This window comes from Hemibagrus wyckioides, linkage group LG09 (genome assembly GCF_019097595.1).
Source record: "Hemibagrus wyckioides isolate EC202008001 linkage group LG09, SWU_Hwy_1.0, whole genome shotgun sequence".
NCBI lineage: Eukaryota > Metazoa > Chordata > Actinopteri > Siluriformes > Bagridae > Hemibagrus > Hemibagrus wyckioides.
Window position 1 is genome coordinate 23645760 of NC_080718.1, and position 25308 is coordinate 23671067.

General features: G+C 37.5%; 2 protein-coding genes across 14 annotated transcripts in view; both read left to right on the top strand.

Moving 5' to 3' along the window:
• Positions 1 to 13298, top strand: part of smoc1 (SPARC related modular calcium binding 1) — a 51191-nt gene extending 37893 nt beyond the window's left edge. For 3 of the 12 annotated variants that reach the window (XM_058398656.1, XM_058398657.1, XM_058398661.1), the window contains 2 exons: positions 554 to 607; positions 10978 to 11395. In XM_058398656.1, the coding sequence (XP_058254639.1) occupies positions 554 to 607; positions 10978 to 11183 (260 nt within the window). In that variant the 3' untranslated portion in view covers positions 11184 to 11395. Of the gene's footprint in view, positions 1 to 553; positions 608 to 6915; positions 9010 to 10977; positions 11399 to 13164 lie in introns of those variants that run through there. The other 9 variants (XM_058398654.1, XM_058398653.1, XM_058398655.1 and 6 more) reach the window with 8 other exon arrangements.
• A 638-nt stretch (positions 13299 to 13936) lies between these two features.
• Positions 13937 to 22566, top strand: LOC131359092 (solute carrier family 2, facilitated glucose transporter member 1). 2 transcript variants are annotated; one of them, XM_058398667.1, is made up of 12 exons: positions 13937 to 16961; positions 17679 to 17804; positions 17900 to 17998; positions 18119 to 18190; positions 18690 to 18850; positions 18960 to 19200; positions 19326 to 19488; positions 19594 to 19778; positions 20449 to 20553; positions 20769 to 20870; positions 20999 to 21202; positions 22079 to 22566. In XM_058398667.1, the coding sequence occupies exons 2-12, from the start codon at positions 17790 to 17792 to the stop codon at positions 22256 to 22258; spliced, it is 1527 nt and encodes a 508-aa protein (XP_058254650.1). In that variant the 5' UTR covers positions 13937 to 16961; positions 17679 to 17789; the 3' UTR covers positions 22259 to 22566. The 2 variants fall into 2 exon arrangements, with proteins under 2 accessions (XP_058254650.1, XP_058254651.1); XM_058398668.1 differs by lacking the exon at positions 18119 to 18190 and having other exon boundaries at positions 13937 to 17804.
• The last annotated feature ends 2742 nt before the right edge of the window (positions 22567 to 25308 follow it).

The window sequence follows — 25308 nt, forward strand, 5'->3', positions numbered from 1 at the left end:
CTGTACTAAGAAAAGAATTATTTTCATTTCACTCCACAACCATCTCATGATTGACAATTTTCCCATTACAGTCCACCTCATTGCTACATAATGCAGATGGCATGTTGTTATGTTTCAAAATTCACACTTCAAAATGTAGATGATGGTCTTTAATTATCACCATGAATAATCTTACATTACCTTACATTACATTACCTTAATTTAAGGCATTATCGTGAAACAGAAAAGATAAAGCTAACAAGGAGAGACAAATGGAAGGTTTCCAAGGTTTTCTGGATGCTCAGGAACTACAGTAAACCCACTGGCAATTTTCATCACACAGCTTGAAATAGACACTTATGTAAAAAGACAGCTAGTCTCGCAAAAGGCTCCTTGAGGTGTTAAGCTTTACATAATATGCGTAGGTTATGTAAGTTAATATAATGTATGTCTTTCTCTCTCTCTCTGTCTCTCTCTCTCTGTCTTTCTTCGTCTCTCCCCTTCTTATTGTCTCTCTGTCTGTCTCTCCCTCTCTCTCTCTCTTTCTGTCTGTCTCTCTCTCGCTCTTCTGCAGGTACTACAACAAGCAGCAGCAGTCAGGGGACAAGGCAAGGAACTAATTTGTTCAGTAAGGCCCCACTAATCGCTTTCACTAACATGTGCTTGAGTGGCTGCAGATGGCTCCAAATATAATCCATTAACATTCTGAATCACTAACACAGAACAGAATTTCAGCATGTCAGTGAAAGATGTAGTGTTACTGCCAGTCCTGTGTAGTGTGTGTGTGTGTGTATTTGTGTGTGTGTGTGTTGGCAGAGCTGGGAATAGCAATTACTTTCATATTTCTACAACTAATAATGATATATTTCTGTTGTAGTGAAGATGCTGCATGTTTAGATTACAGCGTTAATATTTCTTGCTAAAGAAACATAACATAGCTCAACACAGAGTGACATGACAGCCAGCCATTCAGTTCACCTCAATGGCCCAGTCTGTGTGGAGCAGTGAGGTAGTGGAATTACAGGAGACAGGGTCATCATGTCTGCCTGGGTGTAATTAGTCTTTGCCCTTAGTTGACCTGACCATGTAGAGGAGCCTGTCAAAGGAGGATGCACCTGTTTCTCCATTCAACACTCAAGTGAGGTTTAATCCAACTTTTAACTTTACATGTCGTAGCTGTCCTACACCATTAATCAAAAATCACTGTCCGTGGTATGAAATGTTCTGTAATTTGTATTGGAAAGGACTCCCTTTTCTCAACTACTTTTCAGATATGAAATGACAGTCTGTTTGGCATGAATGTAATATTTCCACTCTTATAAATTCCAAATTATAAGGATATCATCTCTATGATAAGCACTAGCAGTCAGGACTGTGGTTACTGCTAAGACAGGTGTCTGCCTTTCTGTCTGTCTGTTTGCCTTTTTTATTCTTTCTTTTATTTTTGAATATATTGTAGTGAACTTTCATGTAGGAAAATGGATGGATTTCATGTAGGAAAATGTGCGTGAAACGGATGCTTAAGACAGCAGCATCCTCCAGCACAATGTGAAGAGACGGAATGGTTCAGAGTTGAAGCTTTGCGATATTTATTAGAAGCCAGACGGCTTGTCTGTGTTTTTTATTCCCCCCTGCATGAATTTGGTTCATGTCACCTGTTACTTTTTATTTTAAATGATATTGATTTTATTTTATTTCTTTGGACTGGGGATAAACATTTCATATTTCAAACTGCCCGTGTTAATTTATGTTACGAGCTACTGTGCTCTTTTCACAAGCCTCTCTCTTTCTCTGTGAGTCTGTTTTTCTCAGCCGGAGAATCTCTATCATAGTTTGGTGGTTACTATGTGATGACAGGTCATCAGCCCAGTGCACTCGTTTCTCCTCTGTCTGGTGGGATCGTCTCGTTATTAGGAGCGTCGTGTCTGTTTACCCTGGCCTGTGGGCTGTGTTGGGCCAAGCAAGGCCTGAGCTCATGTGTTTACCCTGGCGCTACCTGCCTTGACACTGAAGCACAGTGGCTGAGAACGGGCATAACGTCAGGCATGGCAGCACATGGCTAGCACTGCCAGGGTAAACATCAGGTTCATTTGGACAGCCAAGGTGGGTGTCTTTTACCCCCAGTCCACTGGTTTGCTTTAGTTCCCCACAGACATGCATGCCTTCCCCAGCACACACACTGGGATTGATAAATTGGTGCAGATGTCTTCTAAAAGACAGTTTTATGTCAGTTCACTGGAATGCACTGAACTGAAAATTGATGAGTATACTCAAGGTTTGGGATGCACTGCTGCCAAAATATCTAAGACACAATGAGAGCGAGTGCCCATTTTCCTGAATCTGGCAGCAGCTGAAGCTGAAAGTGACTTTTTCTCTTTTTCTCTTACGGAGCACTGTAAGGATGTTGGCTCAAAGCAGTACACTGTATCTTTAGCAACACCACCATTCCCACAGTGAATAACTGACTTTACACCTTCAAATCTCTCACTCAATTTATTATGGTGTAAGGATTTAGGAGGCTGCTGTCTTTATTCATGAAATGAATAGATGTCATTTTTCTTGGCTCTGTTTTCTTACAGTGTCGGATTGAACAGATGGGGCTTTATTTAAAATTGGCATGTTATATAATTGACTACAGATTTTTTTAAGAAAAAAAAAATTGTAACCTTCAACCTTGAAGACATTGGCTAATCAAACTTAAATGTAAGTACAATAAAACGATGTCCAAAGGCTATATTCAATATAGTGAGTACTGGGTTCAAATGAGGAGAAGTTTAAAGTCCAGCACCACTTTGACAGTTGCATGTAACCACAATACATTTCTGGACATATTTTGGACCCTGTAAATACACTTTTACATGTTTTCTTTACAGGAGAGAAAATATTGGCATTTATTCCCCCGACACATCAAAATAGCAAATTAAATATAATGATTTTAAATAACTTCATATTCAATGACTTCAATCTTATGACCTCAGTGTACTGTTGCTGCTTACACGTGTTCGAAATGAAATGTCATTTCATGACATTGAAGCAGAAAGAAAATGGGGCCACAAATCCAAGCAGTGCCTTCTTTCGCTGTGCTTCTAGTCTTAGTTCATCGTGCTTGAGCAAGTGCTATTTTATAATCTACTTAACAATAAAGCCATATTGTTAAATTAAACCAAATGTGATAGTTACAATTAGGACTATTAGATTTATAAAATTGCCTCTTGGGTGTAGATTAGTCATTGATATATCTTTAATATCAACCTAAGCACCTGTACAAGCTGACTCTGAATACAAAGAGCCTTTGACACAACCTTATGGCTAATATATATATATTTTTTTAGCATATCTGAGGGTTTGATCAGTCGTGCTGGCTTACTTAACAGCAGTGTTTCACATCATCATCTCTCTATCAAACACTATATTCCTTCTTTATCACAGAGGGAAGCCAGAGTTCTAAACATACTAATTGTTACCCTGCAGAGGGACAGTTTAACTTTTATGTCTTTACTGAAAATTAGGAGGCCTATTAAACCAGGGTGGCCAGCCATTTGTTTTGGGAGTTACTCTTCCCTCTTTCTCTCTCTGAAACCCACCTGTCCTGCACATTTCATTACACATACTTCTACCTAATTGTTAGCGCTGTTTGCTAAACAATGTGCTCCTGCGTTGGAAAATTTGTCTAACACATATTTTCTAACAGGTTTCTTAAAGGCTGATCACAAGCAAAGATGTTAGTGACTTTCAGATGCTGTAGCATCAGCAAAGTGAGTTATACCAAAACCAGAAGGCAAATCTGCTATTGATGCTTAGGTTCACTGGGCTAGAAAGTGTGTGGCTAGCGTTGCCAGGATAAACATTAGGTTTATTTGGACAGCGGTAGAGGAGGGGGTCATGTGTTGAATATTCCACTTGAAATTGCTAGTGGATCTGAAGTGCTTCTTGTACCTTACCTGTTATCAGTGCAGCATTACTTTCTGTGCTCCAAAAGACAGGATAGGCTATGTTTGTGGTTTTTATCTGGGCACTGGTCTCAAGAAAGATCAGTTTTGCTGAAAGGGCAACTTGTGATTTTCAGGTGTTTAAAATGCACACCTATTAGATTGCTTCACAGACATTCAGCACATTTGTCCAGTTTAATGGCTCTTAAATCAGTTAGTAGGTAAAACCCTTGACATGGGGAAATTTCCAATTTAAAGTACAAAATAAAATACAAGACATTGAATATATGAACAATTCCAACACAGAAATGTATTTATCTATGTATTTATTTATTATTATTATTATTTTTAATTTACTTATTTTAGAAATATTTCTTATATGCTGTTATATGAGATCCCATTTAAAGGTTTTGTATACTTATAATACTGTACCATAAAGTTTGGACTCAATAATATGAACGTGAGAAGTAGGTCGATTAAGGGCAATATTTTAGGCCAACATTTTGGCTGTCAATTACTTTAACTGGGTGAATCCTTAGGTCTCATTATTGAAGGAATAGTGATGGATGTCCAATAGATCTAGTCCAAAATTCTGTAAAAAAAAAAAGTTTTACAAGCACCTTATTCTACAGCTTAACCTGTTAACCTAACCTTAACAGTTCTTTTTTTACACATTGGCTTGTGTGAGACCATGGTGGGTATAGCAGACCCTTAAGCCGGAGTGTCAGCCCGAGTGTCAGTGATTCAGTCAACTGTGTGTAGTCGTTTTGCACTGGGCCGTAGTGTGCACGGATCGAATCACAGATCAGCATTCAGGTGAGGCTGTTCGAATGTAGAGTGGATCTGGTTTCTCCGCTTTATCAGATGATCGTGTCCGGGGAGCAGCTTTGTGTCCTTAATGGCGCAGTCATTTCACCACTTTCCCCTGTTGAATGAGGAGAGGCCAAAGTGGACTGCTTCTCTGGAGCCTCTTAATTGCCATAGGGGACTGGAGCTATAGAGGAGACTGAGTGCGCAGACACTCAGATCTTACAAGGTCCTCAGAACCAGCGGACAAATGAGAACTCTCAAATTCTCTCCAAAAAGCTCCTAAAGGCCATCACACTAAATAATGGACATAAAAGTCAAGTTATCTTGTGAGCACTCAAATATATAGTTGTGCTTGATAGTGCTGTCTGTTGCGATACACGTACAAAGCATCTACTTTTCAGCTAAGATAGTGTAAGCAGTAAATCTGGCGGGTGTAATAAAACACAAACATACCAGTATTTGACTTGGAGCACACCTGCGTCACCCCACTCCCCTCTCAGGAACCCACTGTTAACCTTTCATTCTTCCAAACACACACTCTTGCAGCCATGTGATCTGTTCTCCAGGGGCAAAAACCCCTCTACTACACACTCCCTTCCCCCACAGGCTATGAAGCTGGACTGGAACTCTCCCACTCCTGTCTTCAGACGCCACCTGTAAGCAATCTGGGCTCGCTAGCCCAGTCAAGCCCTCTATTTCCTCAACTCTCCAGCTTTACTGTGATTAATGGGCCCAAAAGGAGTCCCATACCCCATGCTGCTGCTGCTGACTCTCACAATCTCTTTAGTAATGTTAGATTGATTTTGTCATATGTCATACTGTGCACTGTTTCATAAAGTAACCTGAATATGACTAAACTAATCAGGATTCTAATGTGTAACAATCTGCACAGTTTCAGTTTGTAGGAAACATTACAAATAGTACAGTCACAGTGTTAACATCTGTACCTTATCATCAAACTTCATCTCTGTAAAATCTGTTCCTATGAACATTTGTATGAAATCAGTTCACTTGTATGAAATCAACTGAATTTATAAGAGTCAGTTGTGAAACTCTTATGCAAGTTATTAACTTATATTTCTCAAACAAAAATATAAAATAATAATATACAGTATGCTAAAATTAATAAACCATGAACATCAGAAATAATATAATACCTTAAATAATGTTAACAACCTTAATAAATTATGATGCCTTTAATAACATCCAATAGATTTTATTTTATTTATTTATTATTTATTTATTTTGCCAAAAACGATTGAGGCTGAAGGAATAAATGATTAGGAAGGAATTCCTAAATAGGAATTGAAGGAAGGAATAAAACTCTCAAAGTTTTCTGTTATAGAAAAAAAAAAAGGTAAATTATATGGTTGTGAGACCAAATGAGGGAAGATCTGTTACTGCTACCACACCAAAGTTGATTATTTCCCTATAACAGAATGTCCCAAAATGTTTTAGAAGTTAGTTTAAGATAACCTTAATGTGTTGCCTGGAACATTCAGCTAATGTGAATACAAATTTCAGATATGGTCTTAAACAATTCCTTGCTTAATCTCTTAATTTTTTTTTATTTTTTTACCTTATGATATATTCTGATGGTAGACCCAAAGCGCTGGACAGACGTCAGCAGCGAATAAACTATGACAGTGTGTAACAGCAGCTCCAAGGGGTCAGCAGACAGGACAGAGGACAGAGAAATAGTGAGTGAGAGAGAAAGAGGGATGAGCATAGGAAGGTAAAGGCTGAGAAAGAATTACGGCATGATCACAGAAGAGAGATCTGTTTCCCACATGACTTCCGAAAAGGGAGAGAACACTATCTCATCCTCCCGTGTTCAGACACACTCACATACCCACGCACACACACACACACACACACACGCACACACACACACAATATGCATGTCATACATTCTTCTTGAATCCTGTGCACCTTGGGAGCTGCCATCAGTCATTTTATCCTGTATGTGTGGAAGATCTGGGATTGAAGTCCTTCTGTAGTGTACTTCTCATTATATCCGTCTCTCCCTATTTGTCATTTCCAGACAAGATCCATGTGTGCGTGTGTGTGTATGTGTGTGTGCATGTGCACTCTTGAACAGACGAAGGCCGGGTCACCGATGCTGCTCTCTTGTCATGAGATGTGCACTGAAGTGAACGCACCGCTGACTCCCATCTCTTATCCTGTCTCTTCCCAGCAGGCCGTCTAGTGTGAGGACACAAGCTTCCAGAAGATGAGCCAAGAATTAAAAAGAAGACAGGCTGACGACTTGAACAGAAAGAGAGAAAAAAAGAGGAGGTTCCTAAAGAAGAAGAAGAAGAAGAAAAAGCTTAAATGATAAAGTTGGAGCCAAAATATTTGCACTTTCTTCTCCCATCGGTAGACATTTGCTCTGTCTCTGATTTTGTTGTAAACATTTTCTGACTTTAAGACGTCTGATGTACGTGGACAAAACTTTGTATAAGGAAATGGCACTCGTACACGTGGCTGACTGCCTGCTTCCAACCCACGCGGCACGTAATAAGTGTATTATCATGTGTGTTCAAGAATACTAAACACACCGCGAGGTCTAGTCAGTATTATACATCACAGCAGATTTTAATCACAAAACCTTCCATGTAGTCTTCTGAAATAGCTGTCATAGTTGCACATAGCCAGTTGTTTTTTTTTTTTGTTTTTTTTTTTTTATTAAGATCACTTGTTTTATTTTTACATCGTATGTACAGCATTTGGACGAAGCAAGAACAGAACACAACGTGGTTTACACCTTCTGAGTAACTAATCATGAGCATAACGCACACGTTAATGCAGTAGCTGCATATCACATGTCCTGGTGAGCTTTATCCGAAATAATACATAAAGATAACGTGACATATGATGAAAGATCATTTTGTTTAAAATCCATTAGTAATTAGTAACCACTTTATTAGGTACAACTGCTTATTCATGCAATTATCCAATCAGCAGATCATTAAAAAAAACAGCCTTAACATAATAATAATAATAATAATAATAATAATAATAATAATAATAACGTCTACATAACTTGTTCTCTTCCACAGAACATGTATATCTTCATAATAACTTCATAACACATGTATAAGATTAGAATAACATTCTCTGTAATAATTCCTCGTAAAATACATGAGGTTTTTTAACACACTGTAGAAAATAAACAGGCTTTTTTTTAACATAAGAGGTAACCATTTGCTAATTTGCCTGTTAAGATCCTTCACAGAACAGCTCGTAGAAGAAACTGATGCAAACACATACTTGTTCATGCTGTTAGTTCAGCTTCTGTAATAAAATGTCTCCTCAGTGATAAACATGACTTACACATGGCTTACAGTGAACACAGCATGAGCAAGTTTCTCTCAGGTTTCATTTCCTGAGAAGCTGAACGATTCCTACACACACAGCAGTACGGTCACGTTGGATCATTGAATTTATTTATAGAAATTCATAATATATTAGCGGCACGTGAGAATATAAAGCGAGCTCTATACCGGCTTAACGTTTTTGTTTTTTTACTCGAGTGAACACACATTGCAGGATGTAAGCTATCAACTAAATTATTATTATTAAGACTTGCAAAGAATCCATATTTCCGTGTTTACTGAAAGTGCTTTTAAAAATATACATGCTTTTTAAAATCGAAGCAAAACTTTTCCATCAGATGCTCTTGATACAGAAACCTAAAACCTGCACTCTCAGGATCTACTATTTGACCAGTCCTTCTCGTTCACGGAGCATTTAACAGAAAAACATACACCTATAGCTTATATAACATTATGTCACATTATGCATTTGTCACATGTGCCACGTATCAATGGTAACATTATTTTTTACATTCTTATAGGCGTTAACTGATGCTTATAGATGTGTTACGAAGTCCTTATGTAGATCCTTTAAATGAATGCTTAGAAGAAGAAGAAGAATGAAAAAATATCCCAGAACTTCATGTGATGTGATCTTTCTGATGGAGGAAAGATGGTGTGTGTGTGTGTGTGTGTGTGTATGGAGATGTCCTTAGATGTGATTGCTTTTGGCTTGTGAAAGGAAAAAATGAAGCAGTGAAGTTGTAAATATGTATCATATGTGCTTTTTGGTCTTTTCAGTTTTTCAGCATCTGTCATGCAGCGGTTTTACTAAACACAGTTTTTGCCATCATTTAGAACCTCGTTGGAGTAAATTGTGTAATTAAAGTGTTTTGCCCTCATCGTGGGTTTGTTTGAAAGTTTGTTCATTCCATTTAAATGCGTGTTTTTGAAAATACACATTTCTAATGTAATCTGTCACTTGTCTGTTTATTTTCGATTGTGCAAGAACATGTTCATTAGTCATTGTTACTCGATTGTTTGATGTTTGAGAGACTTCTCGGGTATGGGAAAACAGCCACTGAATGCCTTCGTCTAAGTTAGCACAATTGCAAGAAATCAAGCTGAGATTGAGGCTGAGAACTATTATTAATTCGTTAGTAACTATTAGTCTGATTGTCTAAATGATGCTTGACTTTTATTTAATTACCATTACATGACGCACTGAAGCCTTATGTTATATTCACTACTTAGCTATGCCTAGATTGCTTCTTTGCTTTCATATTAAAATGCATGTAAAAAAAAATGATATTAACCTCTTAAATTCCCAGTCCTTATATATAGTGGTTGCATAGACTACTCTATTACTATATTTGCTAATCACCAATGTGGGAATATCAGCTAGGGTCAGTGGGAAAAGCAGTGAGGCAGACGGTGAAGAAAGCTGGCTAAATGTACTTTAAAAATATTCCATATTAATTACATTTCAGGGCTTTTCACACAACCCCAGGTAGAGGAATGTTTCACACTTTTCTAACTAATTTAGGGGTTTATTTAGAGATTAGTGCCACTATTTACTCATTAATCAATACTTTGTGTTATGAAATCGTGTACTGAAACAGGTTTAGCAAAGTTTTTGCAGTGTTAAGGCCACATGGCAGTGACAGATGTGTACAATGTGAAACTATGTGGTTAAAAATGTTACCATTAGATTCTACAGACACACAATCAGAAAAAAAGAACAGCGTGTGCCTCATATCACTTGCTCCGTACAGTCACAGAAAGCCAGCGTGTTGTATAAACAGTAGAAATAAATAGCAGGTTGTTGCCCTTGAAAGTGAAATAAGCAACAGTGGCAAAAAATCTTGAAAGCTTGAGAAGAACCAGACTCAAAAAGGAACTTATCATCATCTGAGTGACAGCGAAACGTCCTTTCTACAATCCGTCGCAAGAGTCAGAGTGGAGTTGTGTAGCCAGGAGCTTTTAAGCAACTTATATGTCAGCGTAATGTTTGAGTTTGTTATAGATTGAACACTGAATTCTACTTTGAGCAGCACTGTGTGACAGAGCACATTCAGAGCCATGAGATAAACATCATATACAATCCCACTTGATGACTGAAGCTGATCCAGAGTGCTACTGAACCTGGACATTGCACTGAGATATAAGGACATGAGCTTCCCTACTGTGCACTCTCAATTCCAAAGGCCACCAGGAAGACTACATTTTAAGGCTTTACATACATATATAGTGCAGTATTTATTATTTGGTACATTCACTGTACCTAAAGTTATAAATGTAGAACTGTTATGTGTACGACTATTAACATTGCTGGCTATTTTTTAATCGTTGTTTAACTGTAGTCATAAAATTGCATAGAATATAGTGCTTTCCTGAATCAGTTCCTGCTTTCATCATGGAATGCTGACTAGTCAATCTCCTTTTTCTGAGATTTAATCGACTAGTTAAAGAATATGAACTGTCATGCAACGCTAACTACAAACCCATTAGTTCAAATGAATAACACAATAAGCCTAAACTTTATTTAATATTTCTATAAAAAGCACACAAAAGACCTTTCTGTGTTTGGGGGAACTGTTTGATATCAAGTGTAGGTTGAAAAGTAAAGGTGGGAGTTTAAATAAGAGACTGAGAAACTAAAATGATCCTTTTAGTCCAGGAGGACAAATTCATTTACAAATCCATGTAAGAAGATGAATCCCACAAGATATTATTACCCAAACAAAAAAAGTGTCTAGGACTAGGGTGTGTTGTCTCTAACTGAACATAAGAGTTAATCTGCTAATCAGGACATGTGTTTAATTAAGTCAAAGGCAGGTTTAATGACCAGCTTAGGTTTGAAATGCCATGTGGTAATGTACTAAGCATTTGGCTAAAGCCTCAGACGATGTTTTTAGTAAAGCCCACACCTCTTTTCACAGCTGCCCTCCATTTTCCGCGACCCCCACCTGCAGGATTCGGTCTGCGTGCCCCCCTGAAGTGTTTCCAGACTGCAGCTGAGCAGCCATCGTGCTCCAGCCGTTTCAAATCGCTCCTCTCAGTAAGCATGGCTGCAATCACAGCTAATCAAGCTATCAGCATGAAGGCACGTAGATTACTGTCAAAGTTGCAGGAAGACCGTTCATGAATCTTTAAAAAAAACAAACAAAAAAAAAAAAACAAAGAGCTGCAACTGAATCATTGTGAAACGGCTTCCTGATAGAACTTTCTGAACTGCAGTAAAGAGATCAGCCAGAAGCACTTTTATTTACCGAGAGCAATAAAATTCACAGAAGTCATAGGAATGGAAGTCAGGATATACATTATACAGGACATAAATGTAAGGGCTCAAGTTCTTCCCAATGTAAGTAATAAATTAACACAGAAAATATTCCCTACGGGGGGTTTTTAAGTGTTTCTCAATAGCTTAGCTTATTAAACGAGTTAGAATTGCACTTTCTTAGTTGGAACTAGAACTGTTAAGAGAGACAAAACAAAGAACCTCTTATAGTTTTAGATTCGACCTTTTCTTTACTATTGCATATTTGCCATTTGCAGTTGGTGATTCATTGATTTAGTTTATAGTAGATAATTTATCATTTATAGTTGATTGAATAATACATTTATTTAGCAGTATATGATTTTTATCTTTATACAAGCACCACAACCACCAACAGCAACTATCAGTACAACCAACACCAGCAACAATAACAACCAACAACTATAATCACAACCACCACCACCATCCACAACAACAATTACACCAATCAACAACAACAACAACAATCACCACAACCAACAACAGTAATCACAACAACTACCACCACTAACAACACCATCACTACCAACAACAATCACACCAATCAACAACAATGTCAAACACCACCAGAGAGAGAGAGAGAGAGAGAGAGGTCCTAATCTGGTCCTAACATGAAACTCTAACAGAACCTGGCAAGTCATACACATTTAAGACTTGTGTAGTAGAGAGCATTCATGATTTGTGATGTTGGTTTGTATGTGATGCTGTTGGTATAGGATGGAGGCTCATGTGTCATGACTTGTAGAAGGAGATGGTGGGTGGAGAATATCCAATGTCATATTAATCAAATCATTATGAGCCATACTAAATCCAATATAGAATAAGAAGAGCAGCAAATATATACATAGAGGATACAGTTAAGTTTACAGATGTTGCAGTAAGAGAGCTGGACAGAGTAAAATCTAGATCCAGGGTTGAAAAGGATTTTATTATTATTATTATTATTATTATTATTATTATTATTATTATTATTATTATTATTATTATTATTATTATTATTATCTGAGACCTAATGTGGAACTGAATTAGTCACACATATTTAAGGCTTATGAAGTTGAGAGCATTAAATGCTTTGTGATGCTGGTTAGTATGAGAAGGTAAAGATGCTGGTGGTGTAAGACGGAGGCTTGAGGGTGTTAGACTGGCAAAAGGCAAAAGGAGATGAGTGGGTGGAGAGATGAAAAAAAAAAAAAAACAAGCTTACAAGCAGCTGCACTACATCTGTCTTACACTGACACATGTGGCATTTGTGAAGTTCAAAAGAAGTTTTATAATGATGCAGCTGCTTAAGGATGTGTGTGTGTGTGTGTGTGTGTGTGTGTGTGTGTGTGTGTGTGTGTGTAGAAATAAAGGTGTATAGGTTTTTTTTTTTTAACTCCTGAGTATTGTGTTCTGAAGAGAAGAGAATTGTTTAATAAATGACCCCACTGGAAATGAGTTTGGAGCTTGATTTAAAAGAAGAACTTTTATATTTTATATGTTTCTAGTGGAAAAGTAAATATTTTAGCAGAATAGCAGTTCTTTTCTTTTCTTTTTTCTAGCCCTCTCTCGAGAGTATGAAACAAAGACGTTACATAAGCAGCTTTGCCCCTGTGCACTCACTGATCCTGATATTTCAAAGGCCATTAGAGCTTATTAAAGGCAGTCAGTTGTAGGATCACGTAGTTAATAGTTACAATGAGGGTCTGAGTGGGTCAGGAAGTGTGTGTGTGTGTGTGTGTGTGTGTGTGTGTGAGAGAGCTCTTTTAGAACTTGTGGTATTCACTGTGAACCATTTGTGCCTGATCGTCTGCTTGCTTCTCTGGAACAGCACCTGCTCTCCATGCCCCGAGGTCACCTGTCAGGAGGTCAATGCCTAGGTTCAAAGGTCACATAACAGAAACTCAGAAATGATTGAGAATAAAGATGGCCTAATCAGGGCAGGTGTTTTTCTTTCTTCTACAGCATGTCCTTTTTTTTTTTCTTTTTTTTTTGTAAGAATGCATGGTACACATGTGTCTTTACAGTGAGAGACAAATCGTATACATTTTGAACATATAAGCATATATATTATTCACAAAAGTCACAGAGCAGCTCGTGACAGTAAAACAAGGCATGTTTAAAGTGTGAGATCCTATGCTTCTTCAAATTTGATCTTGCACCATCTGTTTTCTTTTAAATTTTGGATTAGCACTGATTAGGTTTCAATTTCAGAACTGCCAGTGATAAAAGCCTGGAAAAGGTTCTTTCCTTGCATTTCTTATCGCTTTTTTCAGGGCTAAAACTGCGGTTTGGGTTTAAGCCAGACTCTCTTGTACTGTTTTTTTTTTTTTACAAGACATCAGATCAGCCTTAGTCTGAATGCACTTTTATTGCTGATACATAATAGCCTTTAAAGGCATTTTCATAAACAGTCAGTTTACAGTTTTAATGTTACCAGTAAATGTTATTAAATTCATGGTCCTATTGTTATCGTATAAAGGTAATAAATACCATCTATGTCTGTGTGTCTATGTGTGTGTGTGTGTGTGTGTGTGTGTGTGTGTGTGTGTGTTTGCATATGTAATGATAAATTTTAATAAAAACGAAAGTAAAAAAGTGTTGAGACTCTTTGAGAAAAGCCTCCAAGAATGTTAGGAATAACAGAGAGCCCCCTGGTGGCTGTAAAATGGAAGTGGCGCCGTTTAAAAAAATAAAAAATAAAATAAAAAAGTACTGGATTCCTTCCAACACATGATGAAAGTATTACTGAAATTGTTTTATCTTCACTATTTCAGAAATGTAAACCATAGACATCAGAAATAAATTGTATCCTAATGTTGTAGGTGAGGTTGTATCAGCACTCTGAGAGAGATCATATGTGATGAATCACTTGCATGATGAAGTCATCTGCGGGGGATGCGGGAGGGATTACCTGGAACTCTGAGGGCACGTTCAGGGCACTTCGGTTTTATAGTATTTCACTCAGCTTTTACGGCTGTGGGTTTTCTGCCCACTTGTGATGTGGTGTGTGCGTAGGAATGCCTCCTCACCCAGATTCATTACCCATGCACATTTCATCTCCCCTTTTATACTGGCCTTGCATGAGAACCTTTCGTTCTGTGAGTAAGTGCGATTGAAAACCCTCATATATCGTTTCAAAAAAACAAATTGGCACAGTGTAGGCACTCCCGAAACATTTGCTTACTATTGCAGTCTCACGGACAAGACGATGGTCTGACTCAGTACACAATGTGGTCATGCCTTTAATCTGTCACTGAAAACATCTTTTTTTTTCCCACTTAACAATAACCTTTGACACACACTTAGACTTTTCGGTACTGGAATACATTAGCTTGTTTTTATGTATGTATTATATCACTGTCCATCCGCAGGTTTAGCAGTGAAGTCTAGCATGGTTTTAACTTTAAACTCAAAATATAGCATAGAAATGGTGTCACCTTAAAATTAATTCATTTAAAAGCAATTAAGATATGGCACAAGATATTTAATATTTCAGTAAACTGTGCAGCTTTGGTAAACCTCTGAAGGTTGCAAGTAATATTCCCAATTCCATTGATAAATATTTTAGAAGTTTCCCTAAGCAAAGTCCTTGCTTTGCTGCTGCAGTGTTCCATGAACTTTCCCCTGTGAAAATCTGTTTTATGTTTCTCATGTGGTTGCCATGATTTCTTTTTAAACCATTCCACATCTACAATATTTTTAGGCGAATGACTGACAGAACAAGTTTAAATATATAAATCTGTGAGATTATATTACCACCACAGCAATGCAATAACAATCTTTGCTATAGTCATTTAACACTTTGACAGTTTTTGTTTATTTTTGACTCATTGTATGAAAAATTGTGGGAAAAACAACACAACAAGCAGCTCAGGATGTTTGATAGGCCAGCTGCTTACACAGACATTCAAAGATGTTACATAATATCAGGGAATAAGAAGGAATAAAACACTAGGAGAGGTGCTGTTATAGGAAAGTAATCGACAACAGGGTGAGTGAAGTGGACCGATGAGAAACGAAGTTGCTGTTACCACAGTGAGGGGTGATTATTTGCCAATAACAACATCCAGAAGAGCTTTGTTCCTCTTATACCACAGCAATTTGCCAACATGCTTAATATACTGCAGTTTATATACTGCAAACGTTTTGCGTTGTGGAATGTCTGAAAAACCAGATAGTTCCCGAATTCACTTGCAGTCACTTGATTATCTTGTTATAGTGGCTCCTCTCAGTAGGCAGGATATATTAGGCACCAAGTGAACCGTCAGTTCTCAAAGTTTAAGGGCAATTGTAAGGATCTGAGAGACTTTTACTGAGAGCCAAATTGTGATCAGAGCAGGTCCAAAATGGATGATCCTAGTATGTAGTGGTTAGTACCTACCAAAAGTGGGCCAAGGAAGAACAACCAGTGAACCAGTGACAGGGTCATTGGAGCCCAGGGAGCTATTGAAGAAGGGGACCTGGTCTAATGAACCACATTTTCTTTTACAACATGTGGATGGCCATATGTATGGCACATACCTGTGGAAGAGATAGTACCTGGATGCACTACACTCTGTATAATGTTCTGCTGGGACACCTTGGGTCCCGACATTCATGTGGATGTCTTTGACATGTACCACCTACCTAAACATAACTGCAGACCAAGTACACCCTTCAAGTCACTGGTATACTCTAATGCAATGAACTCATTCAACAGGATAATAGTTTGAGGTGTTGATGTGGCCTCCAAATTCCCTAGTTCTCAATCAGATTGAGCATCTGTGAGATGTGCTGGACAATGCAGTCCGATCCAAGCCAGAAAACCACAGCACACCTTCAGAGGTCTTGTGAAGTCCATGCCTCGAAGGCTCAGAGCTGTAGGCACCTACAAAATATATGGCAGGTGATTTTAAAGTTATGGCTGATCAGTGTCTGTATATTATGTAACCTTAACACACTTGCATTTTGCATATTTCTTCACAGAAACTAAGCAAATATTTTCCGCACCTATTGCTGAAATAGCCAATTAAATAGCAGTTAGAGGACATTCTACCATGTATATGTGAAAATGACTAGACAGGACTCACCTCGCAAGTTCATAGAGATGCATGTAGACATAGACATACTTTCAAACGAGTGAACAAATTAGCCACAAAAGTTGCATCACAACTGACCTTAAGAACAAGCTAAACTGTTGAAGTATTGTTGAAGAAATTCTTATTTAATCTAACTCTTTTAGTAGGTGTTCAGAGCTACATGATCACACTTAAGAAAAAACTGAATTATGACAGGATGATGATAGAGTGTGAGAGAGAGAGAATTTTGTGTAGACCTGGGATGCCTGTCATTGCCATTCTTTCAGACCCAACTCAAAATTCACCACTCTGGTGTGACTTCATCAGTGATCACATGGGAGCTTGGGTATGGACAAGTGTCTGAAAGCTTACCGGAGACATATCATTGAGATGGGACTGAGGCAAGGGGGCACATAGGGGTGGGTTGCAAAACGAATGACCTGGAACCATCGGTGTGTGTGAACAAGTGTTAATCCCCGGAATAAGTCGATACACACACAAGAGGTGCCAAGAAAGAGTTGATGTTGGATCATGAGCAGATGTAATCATACCTCAACACTATAAACAGGTAAGAGACTCACAATGTCTTGCATTTGTGAACATAGATTTGATTGGATGGTCTGTCATAAATATTCTAATTAATGCCTGGCAGTATGTCATCACAGCATTCATATGAGGTGATTCAGTTGGTAATTCATTTACTTTTACATTTAAAGTCCTGTACTATTGAATTTACATAAGGTATAAAAATAGTTCTTGTGTTTGTTTACTGCTGATGTACTCAGTACTAATGATATAGTACACAGTGGACACTCTAGAAGAGAGGGACAGGTTTAATGCAGCCCAACAAATTAATTTGAAATCCATGGTCTAAAATAAAAATGATCTTGTCGACTGTAACTGAATCAAAAGCTTTTTTAAGAATAGTTACTATCCCAGAGGCATAAACTCAGCTTCTTAAAAATTGTGTGTATTTTATTTTTCAATGCTACAAATTTGATGTCTCTAATGTCTCAAATATTTGTTTTACAGTTCTGATTTGGAAATCATGTTGCAAACTATATTGACTTTCTCTGTTTCAATATTATGTTAATATTTTACATTATAATCAACATTACTATACATGTTCAATATTGTGCATATCTAATGTTTATAATTTATTTTATAAATTTATTTTATAAATTATAAGGCATAATCTTTCAGATAAATGCTGAAAGCATTTAAAAAGTTTTTCTTTTCCTCTGGGCCACTTGACAATGAGGTTTTTGACGACTCTGCTCTATAGATTTGACATGGGATATGCTTTCAGCTCTGAGACTTGCCACAAGCTTTAAATAAATCCAAAAAATAACCCCTTGTCCTAAAGAAGTGACAGTGACATTCATCTGACAAGCTGATGGCCCTCGGAGAGGTTAGAGTTTGCTTTATGAACATTAGTCAGTGTGTGTTTACACCAAGCTTACAGAATTGTTTAACCATGACACATATGTTTGGTTTTGTGGCCAGAGTCAGCTGACTGCCACCCTGCTAACTTCTGTGGTGGCGGCAGTGTTTGGCTCGCTGCAGATCGGATACCACACCGGCAATGTCAACTCTCCAGCCAGAGTGAGTACATGACTCTGGGTAGCATGGCACAAACATGCACTTCTCACTGAGTAAATTTTACAAAGCCGTGAGAACTATCTATTCAGCTAGGTATGGTCTTGGAATGCTTTATATTTACAGACAGGTAGCTACGATGTCTGGACTGTGTTGATTTATCGGCTCGGTATGTGGATACTCAGCAACATTCTCCAGGTGATATTTCATTCCAAAGCTACCAGGATGGCCTTCCAGGTCTTAGTCATGTCTTTCAAGCGGATGAAATGCAGTCTCTTAAAGTATATTCATTAATTCTGTGAATTTTGGCACGCAAATGGTAGCTGACGTCACGACTGCAACACACTTACACATTTAAAAGAAGAAATGACAACTGATGTACACAATAGAAGGCTTGTTAGTAAGGACCATTGTTTAATTTAGAAGCATTTAAGGAAACTCATCACATTGACATGTGGTTTCAAGAAACGTTAGGAGATTTTAGGGAATATAAAATGCTCCTGTAAGCTGCAGCTCACAAAAAACATCTTAAATGCTAGAAATAAAGGCACCATTGACCCAAAAATGCACTAAATGTTTATTTGTATACTGCTTTTAATCACAGACATAATCGAAGCAGATTTATAGAAATCTCTAGCTCCATTATGAGATAGAATAGGCCAGACTCAACACTGCTTGTTATGCTTTATTTACTCAGATCATTGAAGACTTCTTCAATGTGACATGGAAATCAAGACACAATCAATCCATGCCAGACCACAGTTTGACATTTCTGTGGGCTCTGTCAGTCAGCATCAAGGATTTTGGAGCCCTGTTGGGTTCACTGGGTGTTAAAGGCCTGGCTGATTCCTATGGGAGGTGAGAATTGGCTTTAGGAATTTTTGCTTGTTTTGTTAAAAAATAAATCAATAAAAATCACTGTTGAATACTTTTACTAATTTTAACTTTTAACTTTTTTTTCCTATAGGAAAAATGCCATTCTCATAGCAAACACTTTCTCTATAGCGGGCGCCTGTCTGATGTTCCTAAGCAAAGCAGCTGAATCTTTTGAACTTCTTATAGTGGGCCGTTTCATTTTTGGTCTTTTCTGTGGTCTGGTGATGAGCCTGAACCCGCTGTATATCCAGGGTGTGTCCCCGATTAACCTCCGTGGTGCCTTTGCAACTCTTAACCAGGTTTCTTTTGCCTCTGGCATTTTCCTGGGCATGGTGAGAGACCACACACATTCTCTTCATCTTTTGTTCATCCTTTAAAAACTCTCTAATTATGATCTGGTTCTCATCAGTGGAAGACTAACCTAGACTAATTTAGTTGTTTGTGGTGGATGTTACAGGTGGTGGGCTTAGAAACAGTCCTGGGGACACAAAAGTACTGGGCGTTTATGCTGTCTCTGTCCCTTATTCCAGCTGGCCTTCAGTATATAATCTTACCTTTTTGCCCTGAGAGCCCACGCTATTTCTTCATCAGCTGTGGAAAAGAGCAAGAAGCAGAATCTGGTAGTGTGAGAGAAATTTACAGCTTCATCCTTGAATACTCAGAATGTATATCCAGTTATCACCTGTTATTTCACATTTCACAAATTTCATTTTATTTGTCTTCAGCTTTAAGAAGGTTAAGAGGAAACCCTGACAAGGTAACACAGGAAATGGATGAGATGAGAGAGGAAGCATCTCACAGTGAAGCAAGAATAACTATCGGGGAATTCTTCATCAAACGCTGCTATAGACGGCCCATAATACTTGTTCTAATCATAAACCTGGGCAGCCAGTTATCCGGATTCAATGCGGTTAGTGTTCATATAGCAAGATCGAACAACTTTATTCATGCTCATCATCATCTTTGACTTTATGCTGTTTCGGGAAAGGACATGCCTGTACAGTGGAGTAAAAAAGTCCTCTTAAGTTAAATAAAGATGAAGTTTCATTTATAGAAGCATTTTTTTTTTTTTTTGGTTTCACAAATGATCTTTCCACTGAAATCAATTGTTGTCATGCCATTCCATGTTTTTGTGGTACATTTTCCCTTTTTTCTATTCAGAAAATAGGGAGGCAGCAGACCTTTGCAACATTCTGTAATTATTTTTTTATCATAATAAAAATATCACATATTTTCAAAAATAGAATAATTGAATGCAGTTATTTTTTGTCAAAAAGGATCTAAAAGTCCATAAATGTGGTTTCAAAAGAGAACATTTTCCATCCCATCTAAAAAGCTAAATAGCAATGTCACAAATTCATGCCAAAATCCTCTTTAAAAACCCACTACACCACAGCCTCTTTTCATTTCTTCTTCATCACTAATTTCATCTGTTTATGGTGGACACTGTCTCTGTTCCTACCACTAGCCATCATTTAATACAACTCACGCCTCATTATGAGCCTCATTTTAGATGGAATTTTTTCAAGTCTGTCTAGTTCCTGAATAAAACACCACACTGTCTGTTACTTCATTTTCAGATCATAAATTACTCAACAAAAATATTTACCAAGGCCAAATTTGAAGAAGCAAAATATCTGACACTTGGAGTGGGAGCAATCAACGTGGTATTCACCATCGTGTCTGTGAGTGTTAGAACATTCCGGCATATTCAGAGCTGTGTGTGATTTGGGGGCACAAATTGTAATGTTTGTAAATGCAACCACTTTTTCAGATGATATTCTGTCCCTCTGTATTAACACTGACATTCAGAAACTCTGACGCATTCTTGTCTCCTTTAAAAAATTCTTCAAAGATACTTTGCGTTTCTTCATAATTTGGCATTTGTTTCTTCTCAAAGTTGCTCCTGGTGGAGAGGGCAGGGCGCAGAAAGCTGCTCCTCACTGGCTTCCTATTGGTAGCTTTTTGTAATTTACTTATGACCATCACAGACTCCTTGCTGGTGAGATTAATGCTTATGTTTTACAGTAAAAAGAAATAATTTATTTGTTTTTGGTGAATGTACTCAACGTGAGAACACACTGTTACAGTAATAGTAAAGATAATGTCACACTCTTCATATCTCCTCAGGACATAGTCCCGGACATTCGTGGTTTTCAGGTGCTTGTGGTGTTTCTCCTGATTTCAGCGTATGAGCTGGGACCAGGGCCCATCTCTTGGTTCATTGGTGCTGAGCTCTTTGACCAGCCAGCCCGACCCATTGCCATGGCTTTCACCAGCATGCTCAACTGGGGAGGAAAATTTCTGCTAGCCCTCCTTTTCCCACCATTATTGGTATGTCTTTTCTATCCTTTACAACTAAAAAAGGCCTAAGATCAGTTACTTTGAATACAAACAGTAGAAAAGACTGGGAAGTGACTGCTTATATTACAACAAGAAGCAAGCTGTAGTAGAAGCTTATCATATTCGGAAAAGAGAAACAAAACATTTCGGGCATTCCATCATGATCTGTGTAAAGTATTTCTAAAGCTGTTGGAGATAAAACCAGTTGATATTTGAAATAGCTGGGAATACAATTATTCTTGGCGGAACATTACCTTTGTTCAAGCCCTAAACAATTCGTATTTGTCACCTATCATTGCTGGAGTTGTTCACTGTCTCTCTGGTCAGAGATGTGATCAGCTGTACATCAGAGGATACTTAGGATGATGCTTTTATGAAACACCTTTTTACCACCAGAATGAATGATTTCTCCATTCCTGTGGTTAGATACTTCAACAGTGATGTATGAAACATCAATGACATCTTGCTTTGTGTTCCTGGTTGTTGCTACAGGAACAATGAATTGAGGAACAGAGGAAAGGAAAAGTAAGAAAAATCAACATTTTACAAACTTTGGAATAAATGTAATGGGCTGTCCACAATCATTATCCATCAACAGTCATTTATCTACTGGTTTTCTACCTACAGCCTTAGAAACACTTTGCTTACCTTATTCAGAAACATCCACTTTGGCAAACATCTGCCCAAGGCCCTTAACCCTCACCTGTTCTGTTGTATAAATCAGCTAAATGTAAGTGTCTCAGGATAATGAAGTCTGCCAAATGCTGTAAATGGAAATAAACCAACTGTTTCTGTTGCATATGCAGATCCTTGTCAGCTTTAATATTATCCATTCTACATGTGTTTTCCTTGCGTTCTTTGTTCCAGCACCTGTGTGGAGCTTACGTCTACCTCCTCTTCATGTCCATGGCCTTGATAGCATTTACTTACACAATGCATCGCCTCCCAGAAACAAAGGGCCGAACTTCAGATGACATTGCTGCTGAGTTTCGTGGGGCTGAGAGCATTCCCCTGTATAACAAAACAAGTTTTAATACTTTCACTTGAACCAGAAGTCTCTACAACAGTGGATTCTTTGGCTTCGGCTGTAGAACGATCAAGAAGAAGCTTTTAATTCCCCCCAGACCAACAGAGGGCACCCTAAGCCATAATTTGAACTTCTTTTGTTGCTGGTTCTATTTACTTATCCTCATGTTTTCTGGTGGTTTGTTAGTCACCTTATTTAAGGTCCTTTGTTTCACTGTTTCCTTTTTCCAGATTCTGTACATGCCATAGCCTTGTTCCACATTTTTAGTTTATTCTTCACTGTTTGTTTATTCCTTGTTACACTGTAGTAATAAATATCTGCACTTGCATCCACCTTCACGTCATTTACCAGACACATGTACAAACAAGACCTGCTGACCCTCAAAGAAGTTAATGGAATCAGTCCAGCTGGGCAATGTTTAGACCATGAATAATTAATAATAATTATTAACATTTTATTCTTAATACCTATTATTCAGTTCAGTGCAGTTTTAGGATTTGTGTCAATTAACAAAGAACTGACAATAATGTAAACATATTTTTCAGCACTTAAGACACATTCATCCATCTGCATTTATTTACTAGCCTGATGCACATTTCTATGCATACATGAAACAGAGGCATTTCAACAACCTCAGTGGTAAACACAGCACACCTCTTTGAGTTAATTAATTATGAAATCTGACATTTGTCTTGCTTACATAAACTAATAAACCATGGCAACTTGTAGAACCCGAACAGGACTGTAAGTCGACAAGAATCCTTAATAATAGCAATAATCCCATGCACGAGCAAGAGGTGGAAGGGTTTCTTCTACCTCCAAGTCAAATTTTGGCACTGATACGTAAGGCAATTTGCTTTTTAATATGTTTAAAATTTGACCCACATTAGATTTTTTATTGTGCTTCCTAGGATGAAAGAATAAAATAAGACAATAGCTCTTTTGACCATTATAAGACGAGATTGATTGGGGTTTTATGCAATGCGATAAGATTTCCATTTTCATTTGGTATTCATTAGACAGTTCAAACATAGAGCATAGAGCATTATTGGCTCTAAGCCCCTTTCTTTCTTTCTTTCTTTCTTTCTTTCTTTCTTTCTTTCTTTCTTTCTTTCTTTCTTTCTTTCTTTATGTATTTAACAGTAATAAGGCATGTTAATCATCAACAACATTTATGATGTAAATTTAGTGAAATAGATCATTTTCAGCCGCTGTCCCTGGCAGGTTGATGTTTAAGAGACAAGAAAAAATAGGATCCAAAAAAAATGTGGTTACATAACACATAAAAGTAAGACATAAAACGGTAAAATCTATACCAGACATGTACATATAAAAGATCTGGCAAGTATGTCACTACAACCTTACGGCGATTGCTTTAGCTAAAATCCACATTTATGTGATCATTATGTGAACATGCTATAATATATAACTATATAAGATGTTTTTTCCCCAGAAGCCATGTTTTACATTTTTGAGAATAATCCAAAATAATTTTTTTGATATTTAAAGTCTCTTAAATCCACAGGAATTTCATTCCATAATATGATGCCCAGAAAGGAAATACTGTATAGATTGAGAAAAAAACAATTTTCTTTAGTACTACAGTACAATCCCCACTTGTAATTGACCTATTTGTGATTTTATATATACATTTTTTAAACACTAAAGCAACAAGACTATTGGGATATTAAGAACTACTAGAACATTTCTGAATGACATTTTATAACGCTAAAAATCCATACCTTATTTGTTTCTTACACGTCTTTCACTTAATTAAGTACAACAGCTGCATTCTATAACCCATTTTGCCATTCATAATTAGCTTCAATGAAACAGAGAAAAGAAGACAAGAGACAGTGAGGAGTGACCTCATGCTTCGAAGGATCTTTCTAACAGTTTATCTTCCCACATGCACAGTGTCTTAATTAAAAACAGCACGGTCAATATGGAGCCAGGTACTTCAGCCAAGTTACATCAGTGAAGGTCTCTCACGAATAAGCTAACCCTACAGAAAAGACACAAACTGTGTGAAGGATCAAGTTTTAAGATTTGAAAGTTTATTTGTCAAATAAGTAGTAAGTAGTAAGAAATGAAAGTGAATTAGTGAAATGAGATGCAGCAACTCCATAGATAGATTCCATGTGCATAGCAAGAACAAAAAATAGACTATAGAGGTATACGTGTGTGTATGTATGTATTTACTATGTTGTTTGTATGTATGAGGTATCAGGTGCTTTTTGTGTGTGTGTGTGTGTGTGTGTGCAGCTGGATGGTGGAGATGGTCATAGGTTCATTGTTCTGATGGCTTGGGGGAAGAAGCTCTGCCCCTCAGTCCTGGCCATTTTGTTATGGAAGCATTTTCCAGACAGCAGTCATCAGAACACTGCCTTATTGGGGTGTGTGGGATCCTTTAAGATCTTTCCTTATCGGGTTCTGCACCTTCCTAGTGTAGATAACGAGCAGGCTAGGCAGTGCTGACCTGGTAATACATTCAGCTGACCACACCACCATAAGCAGAGTTTTGTGGCCTTCAACACTGCAGGTGGTGATGTTCCCAGTGAGGATAGAAGGACATCTGGATAGCTGAGGAGATGCCAAACTTCCTGAGCTTCCAAAGATAATAGAGACACTTCTGGATTAATGCTGAATTGTGAAGATTCAATGGCATTTTCATTTTAACATTTTCAAACATGATGCATTTATTTTTACATGTATCACACATGGGTTCTCCCACATGATCACATGATTACTTGAATACATATACAATTTCAGAACAAAACATGGTAAATGCTTCTTCATATGCTTTTCATATATAATCACATATTACATATTATAATTATATGTGAAATGTTTTTAATATTTCCATAGGGTTGCTATTCGCAAATATGTTGGACTACTGAGTGAGGCCCTAAAACCATTATTTTAGAAGTCTTTTAGAAGTCCATTACTCAAAGTCAAGCAATTGGGAATTTGTAAGAAAAAGTGACATTTGTTTTTTTAATTTGCAGCTGAAATCTATTGAAGAAATTACATCCAAAATCACACAAGTGCTTCTGTGGAAAAATGAAAC